This window comes from Panicum virgatum, chromosome 4K (assembly GCF_016808335.1).
Source record: "Panicum virgatum strain AP13 chromosome 4K, P.virgatum_v5, whole genome shotgun sequence".
NCBI lineage: Eukaryota > Viridiplantae > Streptophyta > Magnoliopsida > Poales > Poaceae > Panicum > Panicum virgatum.
In genome coordinates, this window is record NC_053139.1 from 13754768 (window position 1) to 13777476 (window position 22709).

Consider the following 22709-nt stretch of genomic DNA (forward strand, 5'->3'; position numbering starts at 1 on the left):
TTCTGAATTGTGGTTATAATTTGCCTATTTTATCATTCCTAATAATTTTCTCTACTTGTTTTGTTGGATACAATTCATGTTTTTTGTAGGACTAATAATATTTTTTGTAGGACTAATAATATGTATGGATGTAACTGTGTATGGATGTAATAAAAGAATATAAGAAATTTGATTTCTTTTTTTTGTTTGTTTTTTAGTTACACATAGACATCGGGCATTACCATAACCCCGTTACCTATAACTGTTGCTGGTAACAGGTGTATTGATGCTCGTTAATTATATTTGTTACAGATATTCTGTTATTAATGGCATTGACTTAATGCCCATTACCAATGACTGTTATTGGTAACATGCAAATGTCCATTACCGATGATAGGTCATTAGTAACCCGATAAGGGTAATAGGCTCTATGCCCGTTATCAATAACAATCTATGCTTAACAATTAGATTTTTTCACGTAGTGGTGACACTGTACAACGACTGCGTGCACTGGTGCCTGCCCGTCCCCATCGACGTCTGGAACGAGATGCTTCTTCCAGATGTTGCTGCTGGATTGATCCATGTCTGTTTCAGTCCAAACTTATTCACGACAAAGCTCGACAATGATGACATGTCATGGTCTCCTTAGCTTCACTGTAGGAAGTTTGGCCCTTCTTTCGTCCTTTTCAATTCCTGGTATCTTGCAAAATGCATTTTGACACTTGATGCATGTTTCTTGTTTGCCACATAAACCACGGTGAACAGGTCCAGGTCACCTCCTTTCAACCTAGAACCAAAAAGCAATAATAAAAGAATCTAGAAAAATCTTGTTAAGGAAATGTTGAAGAAAAGGTTTTATAGAAGAATTTAAAGCAAAACTTTCAATACAATATTAAACATGCAGTCTAAATAACTTTTTACCCAAAAATGGAACAAATGTTCTGATTGAAATTTTTGACAGCAAACATAATATCGATTTGGAAGAAACTTTATAAAATAAATAACAATTTTAAAATCAAACTTTGTGATAGAATATACAAGAAATTCAATAATTCGCAAAAAAGAATTCTTTCCCAAAATAACAAACAATTTTTATTAGAAAAGGTGAAAATGAAAAATAATGTTTAAGGAAACATATCACATCGAGACTGACTAGCTTTGCCACCACCACAATTTTTTTTCTTTTAACACACAAGTTTTTGATACGATCACACAAGTTCTGTGTCTTTAGTCCCGTCAAAGCTGACGCCTCACTTTTCCCCAATAATCTTGCTGGATGCTGCATCTCTAGTGATAATCGACTAGGATTTAATTTGTGCATGTGTTATGAGGGTGGGCCCAACCACTACTACAAAAACTATTTGCACTAACAATCAAAATTATTTTACAAGAACCAATCACTATCTTGCTTGCTGATTTATATGTCTCGGTGGCTCCTTTATTTTCAGATAAGAAGGTGGGCTCAATTGTGAGTGATCTTGAAGCTACAGAGGTGCTTGCTTCGAAACTGAATTGTGAGGTATGTATGATGAATCATTTTGGCTCAATTGATGTATAAAACTGCTAGTTAAGTAGTTAGCAACTCACTGAATGTTCCAATTCCAATTCATCAGCTAGCTATTATCTTTTCATTTGCAGCTTAAAATGTCCTACTGTCCTACCTTTTTATTTGCATCTTAGAATGCCCAATTACAAATGTAACGAAATACCTTTGACTTGTAGGATGGAGAAGTTGCAGTGCAGACTACAATTCTCCATCTACCTACTTCTCAGCGTCCTCCTCTGTCTCTCCCGTTCCCCTCCTGCTACAGTCACAGCGAGGCGAACCGGAGGCTACCGGTGTTCCGGCGCCACTTTCTCTGGTTCCCCCTCTTCTCCGGCGGCCGCGTAGGCGCCGGAGAGGGAGGGGAACCGGGGAATTTGGCGGCCGGCTTGTATAGCTCCTTTCTAGCCTAGATCTAGATAGAGTAGCTAGGGTTCCCCCACGGCGATATGCTCGTTGCGGGGCTTTTGTTTCTCGCCGCCGGCGGTTCTTCACCGTGGGGCGCGGAAGGTCTTCCTGGGCGGCGGATCTGATGAGCGACGCCGTGGAGGGGACGTGTTCGGCTCCGGATCCAGTTCGGGTTTCGGCACCTGCTTCCTCTCCTATGGCGGTTTCCTTTGTCTACGTCGGATGCGCCTGCATCAAGGTTAGGGTTCCTCAGCAATTCTCCGGCGGCGGCGGCGGCGTTGGCGTTGGTGGCGTCGTCCCCAACATGGTCGTCTTGAGGTTAGCTTTGGTCTTCCTCTTTGCGTTGGGGAAGTATCTTGTGTGCCCCCTCGTGGGCTTCTTGTTCCGGGTCGGAGACTGCGTCGCTGGCCGCAGATCCACTGCTGGGCTTCCGCTTCCCCTCGGATGTGGAGGCGCCGGCTCCTCCTCTGACCGGCTGTGGAGGGTGCGGCTGGAGGTTTCTCCTCCTTGTCCTCCTCCGACGAGACTGCCGATTTTCGTTCAAGGATTCAAATCCATCTCGGTCCGAGCTCTGGGATGGTGGATGATGCGGCTACACCAAGATTTGGGGTCTGTTGGCGGAAGATTTGGAGGTGTTGGCTTCGACTGTGCTCCGGCAGCTCCGCCGGGTCGATCGGAGCCAAGATGGAAGGTGAACAGGGCTTCTAGGGGCTTCTATGTAATTTTCTTTTTCTTCGAGGCTCTGTGTGTAAGTTTGGGGGGTGCACTGTGCTCCAGCTTTTTTAATATACCTTCCCTTTCGCGAAAAAAAAGTTGCAGCGCAGACTGTTCTACTGCTGCCCGATGTGGCTTTTTTTTAAAAAAAAAATTGGATTGGTCACAGGAACTGCCGAACAAGAAATGTGGCCGGGGCATTGCCTGTCAAATTCTACCATTCTGGAACTCATGTTTGACGTGTATATTTGTTACTGTGTATGGGGTGCATCTATTTATCTGTGTCTTGTTTGCATATAAGTTATGCATAGTTGTAACTATTACATCAAGCTAAATATTTGAAGTGGTAACATGTGGTGGTGTTCCCGTTTTGTGTTATCGATTCCTGATCGTAATCGGCATGTTCCCGATCGAAATATTTCGTTCCCGATATCCCATAATATCGTTTTCGTTTTCCCGTTCGGCTTTCCCGTTCCCGGCCAAAAAATGCGGTTGTGGGAACGGTTAAGGAGTTTTCCCGACCGTTTCCGACCGTTTTCATCCCTACTCTCTCTTCTCTCTTTTGAGACATAATCTAGCTCTCTTTTTGTACATCTCATCTCCCACCTATTTCTTTCACCAGCTCCCTGCAAGACATTACTTTAGTTAGTTCCATCGTTGAGACATAAATGGGAAACTAAGCACTCTAAACCACATCTTTGATTAATTTTATCGGTGGCAATATACCTCCCGAATTATGACATTTCACATTCAAAAACATAATCACGTGCGCGAAGTCATATTTGATTGATTAGGTTAAGGGCAATATACTCTAATTATGGCATTTTACATTCAACAACATAATCACGTGCACATAAAAATCTATGGTGGTCTAAAACGGAAATATATTTATCGTGCGTGCTATCGCAGAAGTGCTCTCCCCCGTCTCTGTTCATTTTCCTTCCCAGCCACAACGGCCGGAATTTCGGAACGGATTAGCTGGGGGCACCCATGGCCAGAGGACAACAGGACTGGGCTGGACAACCGGTGGGACTAGAGCCCAAGACTAGGGCAGGAGAGCTCAACATCGGAGTGGAGGTGGACAGCGGAGGCGGACCGGTGGCGGCGACGCTGCCGGGATGATGGCCAAAGGGGCGAAGGGCGAGGCGGGGCGCTTGGCATCTGCGATTGGATGAATTCCAATCGCAAGCGCGATGAATAGACTCCTCAGGTGTAAAGTGGTATTTTTTTGAGGCGTGACGCCTTTAACTATTCAGGTCACAGAGTATATGTGCCAATTAAAGTAACATGTCCTTTTGCATGCACCTCCGCCACGCGCACCTCCCGCTACATGGCTGCATACACGTCTTTTTGTTGAAAAAGATCCGGAAATGTTGTGCAATTAAGATGATTATGTTCACTCTCAACCTAGCATGTCTTATATTTGTGGACAAATTTTGAATCCCAGGATGCCTCAGAGCATCTCTAATAGTTTGCAAATTTTTTTTCTAAAACTTGTTGTTTGCCAACTTCCCAAATAAATATGAGGAGTTTCTCATTTTTACTTCAAAAAATGAGAAGTTGTTGCCCCACAAATATAATTCCGTGACAAAAACGCCGTGGGGAGGGGGCGGTCAGAAGGGGCGAAAGAGTGTTTATTTTTACACACAAAGAAGGCCAATTTGCCAATTGTTAGGTGATGATGAATTAGGATGAGAACCATTAGAGAGACTTTTTTTTTAAATAAGGTTGAGAAAGAGAGATAGAAAATTATTGTAGTTGCTTTTATATTTAAGGACGGAGGGAGTATCTATCAGTTGCAGCAGCTGCACGCCTGCACTTTGTCGCAGAGTTCCACAAATGTTTCGGTCAGGCCCTGTTTAGATGTGTAAACTTTTGGGTGTAAAGTACTGTAGCATTTTGTTTGTATTTGGTAATTATTATCTCGTCATGGGTTAATTGGGCTCAAAAGATTTGTCTCGCAAATTATAGACAAATTGTGTAATTAGTTATTTTATTTAGCTACATTTAACACTTTATGTATGCGTTGAAACATTTAATGTGATGAAAAATTTTATAAAATTTTGAAATTTTGAAGACAACTAAACAAAGCCCAACTATCAATAATAACTAGAAAGGACGCGCGGCGTTGGCGCGCTGGGCCACTGCTGGTCCGTTTATTTTGGCACGACAGAGCTGGTTCCTCTATTTTGCCTGCATTGTCTGAACACCTGGGAGTTGAAGACGTTGAAGTTTAACAAAGTGACGAAGCGTGTAGTCATCATGTTAGAACTGTACCAGTAATCTGTTCCAAAGTTCCCTGTATTTTGATGGTTCCATTTAGTTTGAGTATATTGGTTCTTAATTTTTATGCTGTATGTACCTTTCTTGATTCTCTCAGTACCAGAACATAGCATTACAATGTTTACATATATATTCTGGTTTGCCTATATATATGATCTTTCTTTATATGATTCTTTTAGATATTCAATATATTTAGGGTTAAATGAGACCATCCCTTGTTTAGTATATAGGTACGAGGGAGATATGTCATATATGTTATTTTGTTTTATTCTTTTAGCATTGTCGTCTTTGTTATGTTGCCTTTTCCTTTTTTATCTGCTATTAAATTTGCTCTATTTTGTCTATCTCATTTTGTGTCAGGATGTTTCTCTATTGGTGTTAATTATGCAAATTTCCTTTCAGTGCGTGCCATACTGACAGTGTAATGGTGTCGCGGGAGAAATATTAGTAAATGTTATAATAAAGGTAACATAATAATACAAGATGCTTGATGTGCTAATGTTAAATGAAGAGGAAATAAAAAGTACATAATGATATTTGTAGCATAAATTAATAAAGACAAAAGTTGTGTAGTAGTGGTGATATTTACCTTGATCTATTGTCTCTTTTTTCCACCATTTTGTTTGATGTAAATATAGTCTGCTAGAGGGGAAACATAAAAATAAAATTGGCTTAGTATGGAAAGTTTGGAAAAGGCTGTTCAAAGGAATTCTATATAGTACACTTAAATATGTTTATATTAGCATAAATGAGCAAAGTAGCAAAGTATGGTAACACAAGAGTGCGGAATTTATATAATAAGAGTTAGTACTAAGCACGAATAGCATTCTCATAAGGAAGTGTGATTCAAATCTATATTCTGACTATAGAATATGGATTGGGCACAATTTTTTGTATGCAAATTTATTTAAGTTTAAGGCTCGGTTTGAAAGCCCTGAATTTTCAGAATTGAGAATGCAAAATGCATCTGGGGACGCCCCTGGATTTGAGATGCAAGATTTTTGAATTCTTAGAATCACAGAAGAATCACCTCCCTCCTAGCTCTGATGTCCAACGGTACATTATCTATTGAGATACTGACCTGATGGAACATTAGTCTTCTGAAAAAGCATGGTCATGTTAGCAATGCAATAATGCACAGCATGTTGACAATTGATTGATTAAATTGTTTAATTTCGCACCATTTAAGTATTTGGAGTTCAAGAAGATTTTGAAATGGTTGAAGATTGATTGAAGTACATGTTGCCTGTTGGAAATGCCTTAATCATGTGGAATGCAGAATGACACTTCTCGCAGCTAACAGTTCCAGTTGCAGAGTTGCTGCAGGCATTTGAGGGCTATTGCAGTCTTGAGGTAGGTTGTATAGTTGAAGTGTTCTACATTCTTTCCAGATAAATCTTTAGTTCATATCAATTTGAGGGCATTTGAGGGCTATTGCAGTCCCAGTTCTACGTTTGAGGGCATTTGATCAATTTTCATGAGAATAGGATGATAAATAGGATTTGTCTATGTAAACATTATTATTGGCCAATATTGCTATTGGGCCAACAAGCTTTAGTTGATGATTTTCTTCTTGAACCACACGTGAAGCCCTCATCTTAATTCTTTCCGGATAAATCTTTAGTTCATATCAGATAACTATTGGATCCCTTCATTTTGGATAGTAATTTAATGAAGAACATGATAAATGTTGTTACCACAGTTCAACCAACTAACCTGGAGATTCCTTTGTGGAGGCGGATGACGCTTGTTGGCCACGATTTGGATTTGGGCAGCACGTCCTCACCAACAACTCAATCGCCTCTCCCCGTGTCTGCGCCAGGCCACAGCCACAACGGCGGAGGCCATCCAGCAAGCTGCAGGTGGCCACAGCCGCGACGGCGGAGGCGATTCCTGTGGCGGCGCACCTCCGGATGATCGGCGTCGAGCGCGTCTTATCGGCACCGGCGGCGAGCTGAGCCTACGGCGCAGGAACAGGTGCTTAGGCCTTTTCTGGGCAGTGTTCTAAGAACCTTCATTCCATGGCGGACGAGGCCCCGCTTTTCCCCGCTGGCAGGCGTCCCAGATTTTACAATCGCCTTTTCTCGCCCGCACCAGAGAAGGTGCTCGCGGTCTCACGCAGCAGAGGAGGTTCCTGTCATGTTGCGCCTGCCCCAGGCCCAGGCTCCGCCCCTCCCGACGCGGCGGAGGAGACGTCGAGAGAGGAGAAGGCAGAGGCGGTGTATGCGGAGGAGGAGGTGTCGAGGAGGAGGGCCGTAGCGGGGCAGGCAAAGAGAGCGGTGGAGGCTGCGGAGTAGAAGGTGCCCGGCTTGCGGAAGTCCAGGGCCATCCCCTCCCCGCCGCCGCCCTCTATCGCCAGTTTGGGCGCGTCGGTGGGCATGGACGGGTAGGGGGATGGGCGGGGTCGGCGTGCGGCAGGCCACGCCGGTGGCACAGGCCGCGGCGGGCGAGTAGGCCAAGGCGGGGCCTCCACTCCCCCCGACGCCGACCATGGCGCGGCGGCGCACCGTCTCCGGCCCCCCACCCGCCACCGCCACCGCCAGCCCCCGCTTCCCATCCCACCCGAGCCCACCGCCGCCGGCTCCCGGCACCAGCCAACAACAATGGCGGCCGTGGCTGCCACGAATCGACGTCGTGTGGCCGTGGGAGGGCGCGGGTGCAAGCGGGGCCACAGGTGGACGCTGCTCCGGCGGATCGACGGCGGTGCGTGCGGCGGCGGCCCCGAATCCGCGCCTGCTACGCTTGGCAGCCGCCGTGCCTGGTCCCGCTTGTAGGGGAAGGGCCGGAGGGTGCGGCCCCGCCACCGCGTCCGGCCTTTGCTCGCGGAGCCACGCCGGTCGCGCTTGGCCGCCGCCATGCCTGGCCCCCGCTTGTAGGGAAGGAGAGCGGCCTCGGCGCTGTGCCCAGTCTCAGCCTGCGCACCGCTGCCGCGTCCAGCCACCCCACCGCACGGCGGCACCCTGCAGTGCTGCCCGCCCGCTGCCGCATCTCGCGCAGGCCCCGCAGCACCGCCGGACGCGTCCGCCACCGGAGAGGAGAGTGGGAAGAGGATAAGGGAGGGGAGGAGAGAGGGAACCCGGACCGCGGGTTGATTTTATCAAACGTTGAGGGTCTTTTTGCAAAATAGTCAGGACTCGCACGATCTGGATCGTCCGCGTGCCCGATCGGACGGCCGGAAACGGCCGGCGACGTGGCGCGCTCCGAGGCCAGGTAATCGACCCAGGTCAGGTGGCCACAGCCGCGACGGCGGAGGCGATTCCTGTGGCGGCGCACCTCCGGATGATCGGCGTCGAGCGCGTCTTATCGGCACCGGCGGCGAGCTGAGCCTGCGGCGCAGGAACAGGTGCTTAGGCCTTTTCTGGGCAGTGTTCTAAGAACCTTCATTCCATGGCGGACGAGGCCCCGCTTTTCCCCGCTGGCAGGCGTCCCAAATTTTACAATCGCCTTTTCTCGCCCGCACCAGAGAAGGTGCTCGCGGTCTCACGCAGCAGAGGAGGTACCTGTCATGTTGCGCCTGCCCCAGGCCCAGGCTCCGCCCCTCCCGACGCGGCGGAGGAGACGTCGAGAGAGGAGAAGGCAGAGGCGGTGTATGCGGAGGAGGAGGTGTCGAGGAGGAGGGCCGTAGCGGGGCAGGCAAAGAGAGCGGTGGAGGCTGCGGAGTAGAAGGTGCCCGGCTTGCGGAAGTCCAGGGCCATCCCCTCCCCGCCGCCGCCCTCTATCGCCAGTTTGGGCGCGTCGGTGGGCGTGGACGGGTAGGGGGATGGGCGGGGTCGGCGTGCGGCAGGCCACGCCGGTGGCACAGGCCGCGGCGGGCGAGTAGGCCAAGGCGGGGCCTCCACTCCCCCCGACGCCGACCATGGCGCGGCGGCGCACCGTCTCCGGCCCCCCACCCGCCACCGCCACCGCCAGCCCCCGCTTCCCATCCCACCCGAGCCCACCGCCGCCGGCCCCCGGCACCAGCCAACAACAATGGCGGCCGTGGCTGCCACGAATCGACGTCGTGTGGCCGTGGGAGGGCGCGGGTGCAAGCGGGGCCACAGGTGGACGCTGCTCCGGCGGATCGACGGCGGTGCGTGCGGCGGCGGCCCCGAATCCGCGCCTGCTACGCTTGGCAGCCGCCGTGCCTGGTCCCGCTTGTAGGGGAAGGGCCGGAGGGTGCGGCCCCGCCACCGCGTCCGGCCTTTGCTCGCGGAGCCACGCCGGTCGCGCTTGGCCGCCGCCGTGCCTGGCCCCCGCTTGTAGGGAAGGAGAGCGGCCTCGGCGCTGTGCCCAGTCTCAGCCTGCGCACCGCTGCCGCGCCCAGCCACCCCACCGTACGGCGGCACCCTGCAGTGCTGCCCGCCCGCTGCCGCATCTCGCGCAGGCCCCGCAGCACCGCCGGACGCGTCCGCCACCGGAGAGGAGAGTGGGAAGAGGATAAGGGAGGGGAGGAGAGAGGGAACCCGGACCGCGGGTTGATTTTATCAAACGTTGAGGGTCTTTTTGCAAAATAGTCAGGACTCGCACGATCTGGATCGTCCGCGTGCCCGATCGGACGGCCGGAAACGGCCGGCGACGTGGCGCGCTCCGAGGCCAGGTAATCGACCCAGGTCAGGTGGCCACAGCCGCGACGGCGGAGGCGATTCCTGTGGCGGCGCACCTCCGGATGATCGGCGTCGAGCGCGTCTTATCGGCACCGGCGGCGAGCTGAGCCTGCGGCGCAGGAACAGGTGCTTAGGCCTTTTCTGGGCAGTGTTCTAAGAACCTTCATTCCATGGCGGACGAGGCCCCGCTTTTCCCCGCTGGCAGGCGTCCCAGATTTTACAATCGCCTTTTCTCGCCCGCACCAGAGAAGGTGCTCGCGGTCTCACGCAGCAGAGGAGGTACCTGTCATGTTGCGCCTGCCCCAGGCCCAGGCTCCGCCCCTCCCGACGCGGCGGAGGAGACGTCGAGAGAGGAGAAGGCAGAGGCGGTGTATGCGGAGGAGGAGGTGTCGAGGAGGAGGGCCGTAGCGGGGCAGGCAAAGAGAGCGGTGGAGGCTGCGGAGTAGAAGGTGCCCGGCTTGCGGAAGTCCAGGGCCATCCCCTCCCCGCCGCCGCCCTCTATCGCCAGTTTGGGCGCGTCGGTGGGCGTGGACGGGTAGGGGGATGGGCGGGGTCGGCGTGCGGCAGGCCACGCCGGTGGCACAGGCCGCGGCGGGCGAGTAGGCCAAGGCGGGGCCTCCACTCCCCCCGACGCAGACCATGGCGCGGCGGCGCACCGTCTCCGGCCCCCCACCCGCCACCGCCACCGCCAGCCCCCGCTTCCCATCCCACCCGAGCCCACCGCCGCCGGCCCCCGGCACCAGCCAACAACAATGGCGGCCGTGGCTGCCACGAATCGACGTCGTGTGGCCGTGGGAGGGCGCGGGTGCAAGCGGGGCCACAGGTGGACGCTGCTCCGGCGGATCGACGGCGGTGCGTGCGGCGGCGGCCCCGAATCCGCGCCTGCTACGCTTGGCAGCCGCCGTGCCTGGTCCCGCTTGTAGGGGAAGGGCCGGAGGGTGCGGCCCCGCCACCGCGTCCGGCCTTTGCTCGCGGAGCCACGCCGGTCGCGCTTGGCCGCCGCCGTGCCTGGCCCCCGCTTGTAGGGAAGGAGAGCGGCCTCGGCGCTGTGCCCAGTCTCAGCCTGCGCACCGCTGCCGCGCCCAGCCACCCCACCGCACGGCGGCACCCTGCAGTGCTGCCCGCCCGCTGCCGCATCTCGCGCAGGCCCCGCAGCACCGCCGGACGCGTCCGCCACCGGAGAGGAGAGTGGGAAGAGGATAAGGGAGGGGAGGAGAGAGGGAACCCGGACCGCGGGTTGATTTTATCAAACGTTGAGGGTCTTTTTGCAAAATAGTCAGGACTCGCACGATCTGGATCGTCCGCGTGCTCGATCGGACGGCCGGAAACGGCCGGCGACGTGGCGCGCTCCGAGGCCAGGTAATCGACCCAGGTTTCGATTCTTTAGATCCGGGCCATCACGCCTCCACTTCTCCTACATACTCGTATATATATATATATATATATATATATATATATATATATATATATATATATATATATATATATATATATATATATATATATATATATATCCACATCACCGGACGTCGTACCCGAAACCCGACCGGCAACAGCCCAACACACACTCTTCGGTCTCCGCGAGCCCCACCGCCAAGTGGGTCCAGATGTTGACTTCCGTGTGGACCCACCTGTAAGTGGGCCCGAAGTCGCAACGCTACGAGTCCACATGAACGAAACTTGGGGGGGCGAGTGGGAGACAGGGTTCTCCTTTTCGTTTTTGCACCAAATCCCGCCATACGGCGTAAACGGAATTTCGGGCGAAATTTCACTAAATTTCGACCGAAAAGTGATTTTGAATTCGAAAAAAGAAATTTCGTTGCATTCCGACCGAAATTTCGGTTTTGTTGACCGAAATTTCGGTTTTGTCACCGTAAAATGATGCAAATTAACAGAAAATGATGTGTATATATGGAAAAATTGAAAATTTTGGCAAAATTTCCCCTGATTATGTGTATATTGACAGTTTATAATGCATAACATATATATAACTCCACAAAACAATGACAAATACACCATTTAACACATAACTCATGTCCAAAGTCCACACATACAACGTAATACATCCAAAGTCCATTAGAATTATTACACATAACTCATGTCCAAAGTCCACACATAAAACGCAATACATCCAAAGTCCATTAGAATTATTACAATCCAAAGATACAACAGAGGCAAAGGCATAGTCCAGAATAATCCATGTAGCATATTCTCTGCATTTAAATATTTATGTGAAATAAATTGCATAAGTAGAGGAAGTAAAACGTATAGATAAGTTCTGTTGATAGGATAAGTACATGCATTCTTCAGTCCTCAAATCTCTCTCCCGGTGGTCCCTCATACGGCTCGTCTGATGGTGGCAAATACACATACGTAGGTGGGTGATATTGCAACTGTGGAGCTCCATATGGTAGGTAGCCGTGATAATCCAAATAAGGCAATGCTGCAACTGCCTGCGGAAGTGGCGGGTTCACCACCCCTGGTGGTGGCCACAGAAAGCCCCCTGCAGGGGGAGAAGTACTGTAAGGGTTGTAGTACTGACCACTGCAGGCAGAGTTGGAGCTATCTTCATCATATGCAAGTGGGGCCTGTCGACCATGTCGACGTGTCGATGTTGTTTGTCGTTGTGAAGAAGGTGCTCCATGATCTGTATCTTGTGTTGCATGGGTGAAGTCCTCCTCCCCAGTGAACCTTATAGTAGGAGATATACGATAACCACCACTTTCGTTGCTATCATTGCCATCACCTTCACTGCTACTGGAATCATCATCATCATCATCATCATCATCATCATCATCACCAATGTCCTCACCACCACTAGGCTCAGGTGTGGTATCGTCACTACCTAACTCCTCCTCAGTGCGTGGTTTCTTCCCTTTTCTCATTTCGGGACCAATCTTAGTCTTTCTTTTTTCCAGATGTGTGTCCCCAATTGTTTCTTCGGCCCATGTTTCCACATCTTCATCGTGACCATGAGAAGAGCCTATGTCAGTGAACATCTGGCTCGGCAATGGAGTGTCAGTGAAGTCTGAGTTTTCATCAAATGCTGGGTCTCCATTGGACCTTGATTGCTTCATCCAATCTTGAATTGCTGATGACTGCCGGTACAAAGAAAAATCCATGAAACTGCTAACTGGATCATAGTCATATGGATCGACCCCTCTAGTAGCACGTTGCAGACGCAAGCGGAGGTTGTAGTTCACAAAGACTAATTTGTCCAATTTCTGGTGGCTCAACCTATTGCGCAGTTTGGTGTGGATGTAAGCAAAGGTGCTCCAGTTCCTTTCACATCCACTAGAGGCTGCACACTGCGACAACAAGCGTCGGGCGACCCTTTGCAACACTGGTGTATCTCCCCCAAATGTAGCCCACCAAGCAGCTGGTGAAGTTTTCCTGTCAATGGCCATTCGCCTAGCATTCAACATTTTCTCCAGACCATTGCGCATTACTGCCATGACTGTCTGTGATGTGCCCAAACTGTACTGCACGTAAGGGTTAAGAGCACAAGCAGTGGCCATATATGTGCCTGACATCACTGTGGTCATCCTTGCATCTATCACAGCCATGTTCTTTTCAAACCGGGGGTAGTCACTGCTGAACTTGCTGGCATATGTCTGCCTCATGTTTTGATACTCCATTGTCACCTCACTCAAATTAGGTGTCTTGTCTGTGTCAGCAAATCTCAGAAACATGTACAGAGGCTCAACATCATTGATCACATACTCCATATTCGCCCACCATTCAAGACTTGTGATGCATTCGTAAATGTACCTTCCAGTTTCACTTTTGAAGTGGCGGGACCGTCGGAACTCAGGTGACACTAACCATGTCATGAACTGGTCCTTCTTCTTATACATGCTTTTAAGGAACATGTAGTTGGTCCCAAATCTTGTTACATTCCACTTGACCAACTCTCCACCGATGGCTTCCCTCATCATGCTGTGTAAACTGTTGGAGTTGTAGAGCCAGCTGCAAATTCGTTGCGCGCTTCGAATACAAGCATCATGCTCCGGCCACTTCCCTATGTCCTTCAGCATAAGGTTGATGATATGGGCAAGGCAAGGCTGCCATGCAATGGTAGGGAACTCGTGACAGAGAATTTTGCAGGCTTTTTTGTAGTTCGAACCATTATCCGTGACAAGCTGAACCACATTGTGAGGCTCCACTTTCATGACCACTGCTCGTATCTCCTGCACAACATTGCCAATGTGATATGCGTATGGTCCTATATTTTATGCCAAGGTGAGAACAATGCATCGATACATGGACTTACCTTCAACAAGTATTGATGGTCCTGTATTTTGTCGGACGCATTGATGGACTTCAAGAAATACATGGTGCCACCGCTATACACCAAGAAATTAATGACCGAGTTACGCATAGGCCCCGTCCACGAATCACACATGATCGTGACTCTACATTCATCCCACTCGTTCTTCCACTTCTCTATCTCTTTCTCTATCTCCTTCACATTCTCATCCAAATATTTTCCATCTATCAACCTCCCTGATGGTATTTTGATTCCAACACCTGCGGTCATAGAAGAGAAAGCATTAAGATCACAATGAAGGATATGTAATGTAGCTCAAAATATACATTGTTACCTTGTTTCTGGGTCTCCACGATCGCAGCTTTAAAGTATGGGTCATCGACTTTCCGGCCGGGAATACCGACAGCATAGCACGCCTTCGCCCATGTCCTCCCTAGAAGCTCTCTTGATGTCCTCCCCTTGACAGTCCATGGGCCGGTATCAATCCTTTGCTGCCGTGGAGCACTGCTCAAACCTAGGTGGTAGTCCCTAACCCTCTCGGGGACTTGTGACTGACTCCTTCTGAACATCGAAGGCTGTGGTCCACCACTTCTAGATCCAGAAGCAGCTCCAGATCCGCCACCCCTCTCGTATCGTGGCCCAGCTTGCTGCATAAAGTCATACTCTTGGCGGGACTGGTGTAAGGCAGCCTGTAGCTCTGTATCCTCGTCGTGCCCCTGGCCACCCTCCTTCTCTATGTCAGTGTGCCGCCCCCTTGCTGCTTGGTCCCTCAGCACTCTTTCTCGGGGCCTTGCTTTTGCTCTAACCTTGTTCCTGTCCAACTGCTCACTAAAGAATTCCTTAACTTCGGTCGGAACCGAAGGGCAGTCCTTCACATCTTTCCCCCTATGTGCCAAATGCTCTTTGAACCGTGTTGCTCCTCCCCCACCCTTCTCCTCCCTGCAATACTTGCATTTGAAACCACCCCCGACCTTTTGGCCATGCTCCCACACTACGTCTGGCATTGTCCTACAATTACAGAAAAATAGCACGGTGTAAGTTCATGAATATCACATAGTATCTACAATTCGTGCTCTTTTTCATCATACAAACTAGCACAGTGTAAGTTCATGAATCGGCTATTAAATTCATCACTAATATTCAATACAACTCATATCCAAAATGTTGGAATGATTTTTTCTATACATTCCATGCCAAATCAACTAACAAATCATAACATTTCCTCTAACCCTAGCTTCCCCATTTCCTCTAACTAGCATGAAGTTCATCACATATCACCAGTAACTAACTTAGATCAACATCAACAAGCATCACCATCGCAAAATAACCTCTCATACCTTTCTTTCCCGGAGCCAGCGCCGAAATCCGGACATAAGTAGCGGTTTTTCGCCGGTAAGACAGCGAAATCCGGTCGGGATGCAGCGGTATGCCGCCGCGCCTTCCCAGCAGCGGGATCCTCTACATTCCGGCCGAAATCCGGTGATTTTCCTCCGAAATTTCAGTGCTACGCGGCGAAATCCACTGCTGGCGGCGGCGGAAGGGCGGAGGGATGAAGGGGAACAGAGAGGAGAGCGAGGAGGGCACTAGAAGAGTGACGAGCTGCGTCGGGGCGGACCCAGGTGAGTTGGGTAGGTTAAAACGCTTAACGTGTTTATTATTGGTTAACGGGTCCGAACCCATTTAGTGATTTTAACCAACCAAATCAACTTATTTTTCAATTATTTCAAGTGCTAATTGCTCAGAAAAACACCTAGTTTTTTATCATATTTTTTTTAATTTTTTTTAATTTTTAAATTTTGAAACGAAATTTACCGAAATTTCATTTCCCGGTAACTAGCGAAAACGAAAAAAATACCGAAATTTCGGCGAAATTATTCGCCAAAATTGTAAACCTTGTGGTGGGAGACGACGCGGAGGAGCGATTAGCGAAGTGCTTTAAAAAACAGGGGGGGGGGGGGGCGAGATAGAGAGAAAAAAAAAACCCAGCGAAGAGGGAGCGGGGGATCGAAACCCTAGGCGCGGTCGGCGGCGATGGCGGCGGCGGCGGCGGGGGCGCCGGAGTCGTACATCGGGAGCGTGATCAGCCTCACGTCCAAGAGCGAGATCCGGTACGAGGGTGTCCTCTACACCATCAACACCGAGGAGTCCAGCATCGGGCTCAGGAACGGTAAGGATTGCCCCCCTCTTCTCTTCCTAGACGGGTCGGGGGTACTCGGTCGGGGCAGCCGGAGAGGCATGGGGGATGCTTCAGGGTTACAGATTCAACCCCGTTTCTTCTCATTCGTGCTAGGTTTTGGAATCTCCCTTTGCACGGTTTCTGTTAGGTTTTCAGCCTTTTCATCCCCGTACGATTTTTAATTCTCTCGCGAGCTAGGATGCGTATGAAATACTTGATGCTCGTGTGTAACGAATGTTGCGGAATTCAGGTTCTGCAAAGTTTTTGGTTGTCCATAAGCTTCTAGTACGGGTTTGAGTTGTTCACATCTTGTTTATCTTGCAATGTCTATTTTCTTCACTGGCAAAATAGCACGATAAGCTAGGCCATATGCTGTTACCGTGAAAATTGCAGTAAGTTGAGCAGCGTATGCATGTTCTGACGACTTTACGAGCTAGGTTTGTACATCAGTTAATTATATGGAAAGCTCTTTATTCTGAGTAATCCTGCTTCACTTTATGAGCCCTTTTTTTTTCGAACTCCTATGCACCAGAAACCGTAAGCAGAAAGGGTTAGGAACCTCTGCCACCTTTGGAATGTCTAGTAACACCAAAATTGAGAAGGATATATGTTCCAGGTCCGTTATGTTTAGTTGTCAAACTGTGATTTGTCATGCACCTATTTTAAGTGTCGACAGAAAGGCAGGTGTTTATTTTTCGGCTCACATAATTGATAATTCAGATCCAAATTATATTCCTTGTTGATGTTGCTTGCACTTAATAAGCCGGCTGATTTCGGCTGATTCAATAGTGTTCCGTGAGAGAGAATAAGCCGGAATAAGCTGAAAGCAGACGAGCCGAACAGTATTAATATTTTGTAACATGTCATCTGCCTCATGTGCTTATCAGTATTTGTAACGGTGAGATTTAATGTTTTGTCGAACTGCTAACAATCTGTGGCCAAGCTGTCAGCTGAATTGCTTCTTTTTCATAGAGACAACCAGTCAAAGGTTGGCACGGGTTCTTTTCTGGACCTTTTATATGTGGGGGACAGGTGTATTTTGATCAGCCTTAATATAGTCAAATCCATGATAATTTCAAAATCGCCCGGAGTTTACCTTCAATGTTTTCTAGAGAGCAATTAGTAAACATTAATGTGTTAATAGCATTTTGGACAGATTCTGAATTTTGGTCCTATATTTATCTAGCACTTATCTATCTGATCCTTTTTTTACTTGAGTAATATCCTTATCTATTGTTGGCTTATTTGAGTAATGTCCTTCGTTGAACTGTTTCAATTTATACAGTGTAGTTGTCTAGCCTGCCTAGATGGCTACCTGAACCCAGTTAGGTTTTAAGCATGGTGTCTGTCTAGAGCCTAGGCATTTCAAAAGACTAGCAACTTAAATTTGTTTTGTTTGTCCTAGAAGACACAAGAGTTTCTCTTGTATGAGAGGTTTATTTATTGGCTTTCGTATTTCCCCAATTCCAAGACCTTTTAATTATTTTTTCCTGGAGGTTTATTAAAAGAAGTTACCTAGAGTTAACTCGTATTGTTCTTTTAGCTTAGTAATGTTTTCTTTGTTCTTTATTTTGTCTATTCTGATTGTATTAACATGTCACTTTTTGTTACAGTTCGCTCATTTGGAACTGAAGGTCGTAAGAAGGATGTCCAACAGATTCCTGCCAGCGACAAGATATATGAGTACATACTCTTTCGAGGGAGTGATATAAAGGTAATGGTTGTGAAACAAAAAAGATACCCCTTAATGCTTTAAGTTTTAAATTTCTGTTATTGTTACTATTAAACAAAAAGTTTTGTATCATTGATTTTGTCTATATTATCCCCGTGCTGTTCAGTATGGTAAGCATGGGAATTGTCCATTTTAGTCCTGTAGTTAATTGGAACAAGATAATGCACAGATGGATCCATGAAATCAAATAAATGCTAAAAAACAAATTGTCTATTCCTGTATTCCAAGCTCCTGAATTAGGCAACTACTGAGGGTGTGGTGAATCAAGGCCTTTGCTGATGCAGTATAGTTTACTGGATGGGTATTGAAGGAAAATTTAGGAGGGTGTAGTTGCCCTTGTAAGTATGTTTGTCTGGGTTGGGATATAGTTAGGACTGTTCATTTATATGGTATCACTTGATGAATTGTGATTATAAATATTATCAGTTGAAAGGACTGTATCACCAATATTTATGGTTTTACTTAACTGACATCCTAGTTGCATGATGATTACAGTGATTCCACATGAGCATGTGTTTTCTAATAATCTCCTAATGCCTATATTGAGGTCCTAACAGCTTTGTTCATAAATGTTCCCAAAACCTTAGGTTTTGATTTTCTGAGTCATGCGCCTTCTAGGCAAATATTTTTTTAATGATTCACCATTCCATTAGTGAGTTTGTTCATTCACTATTTCTAGTGTTTGTGATACTCCTTTTATAATCTTCTTGGTGGTATCTTAGCTTATAATCTTCTCGGCGGTATCTTAGCTTTACCTTTTACTGCAGGATTTGCAAGTCAAATCCTCTCCACCAGCTCAGCCGGCAACTTTACACAATGATCCCGCGATTATTCAGGTAACTTTCTGTTATTTCCTGTGACTTGTCAGATGTTAAATGCCTTTTATGATTCTTTTTTTTCAAAAAATTCTTAGAATTTTTCTCATCTTTGCTCACTGTTATTATTCTTTTTGTGCAGTCACATTATCCTCGTCCAGTCTCGTCGTCTACAAGCTTGCCTCCTGCTGCAAGCACAACATCAGCTGATACTACTTCACACAATGCTCCATCTGCAATTCAGATGCCATCACCATTTCAAGGGAATTTGCCACCTTTCCAACCTGGCGCGAACTTACAGTCATGGAACTCATCACCTATGCCATCATCAGCAAATGGCGCCGGCCTAACAATGCCACCAATGTACTGGCCAGGATATTACACACCACCTACTGGGTTTCCTCATCTTCAGCCACCACCCTTTCTTCGGCCACCGCACAGTTTGACAGTTCCACAGGCACTGCAACCTCCTGTCCACTATCCTGGGCTTAATGGATCCTTACCAGCTGGGTTTCCAAGTATGCCAGAGCTTCCTTCTTTTCTTCAACCTGGTAATAGTAATAGTCTAAGTCAATCTTTAGGCGTCTCGACATCAGTGTCAGCACCTGCTTCATTGAGTACATCAGTTACTGAATCATCAGGAAGCCAAATGCCAAATAGGCTATCCTCCATTTCCGCTTCTGTGTTTTCTGTGGGTTTAACTCCCCCGTCTGTGAGTCCTTCAATTTCTACAGTTGAACCCTCCATGCTCGTGTCGCTAGGCATGCCTTCTTTGGTGAACAGTAAGCCAGTAGCTGTACCTGACTCCACTGTGCCATCTCTCTCCAGTGACAAGCCTGTGAGTGTACCTTCCTCTCAGCTACCTTCAGCTAATGATGCATCACCAGTCAATGTTGCGGAACAAGTTACATTGGTAACTCCTGGTCAACTTCTGCCAACTGCTTCCTCCATAGTTACTCCATCTCAGGCCTTGCAAACTGCTTCTGCTACGATTCCACCCTCTAAGGTTGCCTCCTTCACAGTTCCATCCTCTCAGGCAACCTCTGTGGTTCCATCCTCTCAGGCTACTTTGTCTACAGCTTCACCCTTGAAGGTTGCTTCCTCTTCTGTTCTGTCAGAAGAGGTGCAAGTGATAGGTGAAAATAAAACAGTTAAGCAGCGCGAGTGGAAGGCAAAACAGCCTGTGGTTAATCCGTCTGGAAATAAGGAGCCTCTGTTACCAGCACCAAAGCCTGTACTTGAGAAGGTAGTGGTTTCTTTAGACAGCATGTTACTAGACAGGCTGGACATAGAAAGCATGTTTTTAAGGAAATTGCATAAGGCCAATCCCAGTAGAGGGTTTCATGTTGATGTTTCCAAGGTAGCCACATAAGCAAGAAGACTATGAAACAATGGTTGAAACTACCTCTCACAATGCATAATTTCATGTTGTGGTTTCCTAGAGTCTATGTTGCATTTAATTTCAAGACTCATAGAGTGTTGGTATTTGTGTAGAGAGAGTTTCATCTAGATGAGATGAAACTTGTTTCTTCTCTTTCTTCTTAAATTCTATGACATGTCATCATATAATCCTACATGTCATGCTAATTAATGTGCATGAAACTCCTATGAAACCCCCACTGGGAATGGCCTAAACTCCGTCCACATGCCCCCCCCCCCCCCCCCCCTCCAGAAATAACCCCTCAAAAAGAGCACACACAACAATTGTTTGTGGGTTTGCATCATAAGGCACAACTTAATTTGCATGCTTTGAGATTGTTGCCTTTCTCATTCCTGTAATTCTTTTGGTACCAGCCTGTTGGAGCTTCCTCATATGTTCAGTACAACAACAGAGGCCGAGGCCGAGGAAGAGGTCGTGGTAGAGGAAATGGGGTACGTTTATCTGTCCTAATAGCTTTCCAAATATAGAAGTTCTTGTGATATGAAGTCAACTTGGCATCCGATGAATATACTTTCTAATTTTTACATCCTCATCAAGAGCGCACTATTGGTAACTTCGTTGCTTGATGAGCTCTATAAAAAGACTTGTTAGGCAAATTTGGTATTTTCAGCATTCTTTTGTAGCTCAAATAGTTTGATCAAGTATAATGTAGAAATCTACAACAAAACTGCACCTACTGTTCTGGTTAATGTGTTAGTTATTTTTGTTTGAGGTATACTGCTATGGGATTTCCCAGTTATTTTTGTTTGAGGTATACTGCTATGGGATTTCCCAGTTGAGAGTTGCAAAAGATTTTGCAGTATACTAATCCAGTGCATTTGTCATTACATGTCTCCCAAAAATATTTTTCTAGTACGAGGTTGTCAAGTGCCTATGTTCTATATTCAGAACCTTCTTTGGACTCTGCTCCACTTTTGCATTAGATTGTAGTCTTCACTTACATTCTCTCTACAGCTTTCACGTCCCATAACCAAGTTCACAGAGGACTTCGATTTCATGGCAATGAATGAGAAGTTCAACAAAGATGAAGTATGGGGCCATCTTGGTAAAAGTACAGGACAGTTAAATGATGATCCAAATGATTATGAAGATGATGTTCTAGAAGATGAAATATCTCCTAGAAAGCCAGAAGCTAAGGTAGCTGTTCTATTGGATTGCTTTTCATGCTTAGCAGTTCTATTGGGTTGCTTTTCATGCTTTACTCAAATATCTTAGATGCTGATTAGCTTTTTCTCTTGCGTCTGCGAAGCCCGTGTATGTTAAAGATGACTTCTTTGATTCACTCTCTTGCAACACAATTGACAATGGAGGGAAGAGTGGAAGGATTAAATTCTCTGAGCAGAGAAAAATAGATACCGAGGTACTGAACAGACATATATGGTCTTTACCTTACACATCCTGTTAGCATTCAGTGCTTATGATGTTTATTTTGGTTGTAGACCTTCGGTGACTCGGCAAGGCATCGACCAATGGGCATGCGAGGAGGGAGGGGCCCCCGTGGTGGGGGTGGTTCTCGTGGCCGCGGCTATTATGGTAGAGGATATGGATATATGGGTAGGGGGCGTGGATACTCTTACCCTAACCACCAATCATGATACAAAAGATCCATATGCTTTTCAAAAGAAGCACATGAATGACAATGGTGAAGAATGGCCTATTTGCTTGGAAACCTGAGATGTATCACAAGTCCCAGCTCGGTTGTTGGAAGAGTGCCTATTGCATATACCGATCTTCCTGCTATAGCTGAAAATGCGGTAATAGTTTGGTGGCCGATTTGATTAAGTTAAGAATCGGTGTCACCATTGAATCAAAGGCAGAGATTGGATGCATATCTTTTCTGTTGCCAGTGTCGATTCCCTTTTGGAGATAAATAGGAGCATGATATTTTGCAATTCCGTGGGTTACTGTATGCTCATCCAGTGTTGTTGAATGTTGTCGAGAGCTTGAGACATATCATATGTTGCATGGTCATGGTGCTCTTGATGGGAGAGCTTCAGTTTGATGTGCTAATCAGTTTTACTTGTGTGGAGATCTGCGATACAAGCTACAATGCACAGAGATTTGTGTATCGTACAATTAGTTGTATTTTGCAGTGTACCATTATAGTATGTCGTTCTTTGGAAGCTAGGGTCTGGTTGATTTAAGTTTTGTTTGTGGCCGTTTGCTCCGCGATCATCTCCCACCGTGGCACATGTGCAACTGTCCTTTGGGATATAGTTTTTTTTAACACTTTTTGGAGTTTGATGGAGGTCATAACGAGAGCAAGTCACAGAATTTGGATAATAAGAACTCTGAATTCCAGTGGGGATCTAGAAATGCTGGCTGGCAACTGCGTGCACATTTGGCTAGGTGCCCCACTTCTGCTATGCCCACAAAAATGATCCACATCCTAGTTGTACATGATGAAGAATAGTTCATCCACAACGATGACGAACAACTGCATACTTCTTGCAAACTTTGGAATCGGGGTCTTTAAATTTTGAAAATAAGAACATAAAAGAATTTGGATTCTGATTGGGCTTTGTGTGGGCCGTATTCTTTTGGGCCTACGGATTTTGGACAACTCAGGTCCGTTGTTTGTGACTAATTGCGGAATGAGATCACCTGCAGTCAGGCTGGTCGACCGTACTCTGCAGTCACCGATCTATCCCGTCCATTTTTCATCCAACCGTGAGTCCGTGACGCCCCAAAACATCACTCCAGGTTAGCACAGCGCTTGGCCCATCTCAGCTCAAGACAACTTCGCCTTCGTCTTCCTCATTTTC

The 22709-nt window shown here is 47.5% G+C and overlaps 2 protein-coding genes across 2 annotated transcripts; one reads left to right on the forward strand and one right to left on the reverse strand.

The window, feature by feature from the left end:
• Positions 1–11816: 11816 nt before the first annotated feature.
• On the reverse strand, positions 11817–14784 carry LOC120701921. Its single transcript, XM_039985718.1, has 3 exons — positions 14115–14784; positions 13784–14040; positions 11817–13700 (listed from the first exon to the last, which is right to left on the reverse strand). The coding sequence occupies exons 1-3, from the start codon at positions 14782–14784 to the stop codon at positions 11817–11819; spliced, it is 2811 nt and encodes a 936-aa protein (XP_039841652.1).
• Positions 14785–15728: 944 nt separating this feature from the next.
• LOC120703223 (protein decapping 5-like) lies at positions 15729–22071 on the forward strand. The gene is made up of 8 exons (XM_039987245.1): positions 15729–15947; positions 17570–17670; positions 18456–18524; positions 18646–19749; positions 20298–20375; positions 20899–21081; positions 21194–21304; positions 21384–22071. Exons 1-8 carry the CDS (start codon positions 15812–15814, stop codon positions 21537–21539), a joined length of 1938 nt encoding a protein of 645 aa, XP_039843179.1. The 5' UTR covers positions 15729–15811; the 3' UTR covers positions 21540–22071.
• Positions 22072–22709: the final 638 nt, after the last annotated feature.

Bases quoted from the DNA above. Each gene is read 5' to 3' on its own strand.
- LOC120701921 (XM_039985718.1), bottom strand. From the start codon at position 14,784: ATGCCAGACGTAGTGTGGGAGCATGGCCAAAAGGTCGGGGGTGGTTTC. The intron at 14,041-14,114 runs GTAACAATGTAT...CTATGACCGCAG, and splicing joins CGTGGAGACCCAGAAACAAG to GTGTTGGAATCAAAATACCA. The intron at 13,701-13,783 runs GTAAGTCCATGT...AATGTTGTGCAG, and splicing joins ACCATCAATACTTGTTGAAG to GAGATACGAGCAGTGGTCAT.
- LOC120703223 (XM_039987245.1), top strand. From the start codon at position 15,812: ATGGCGGCGGCGGCGGCGGGGGCGCCGGAGTCGTACATCGGGAGCGTG. The intron at 17,671-18,455 runs GTAATGGTTGTG...CTTTTACTGCAG, and splicing joins TTCGAGGGAGTGATATAAAG to GATTTGCAAGTCAAATCCTC. The intron at 19,750-20,297 runs GTAGTGGTTTCT...TTTTGGTACCAG, and splicing joins CAAAGCCTGTACTTGAGAAG to CCTGTTGGAGCTTCCTCATA.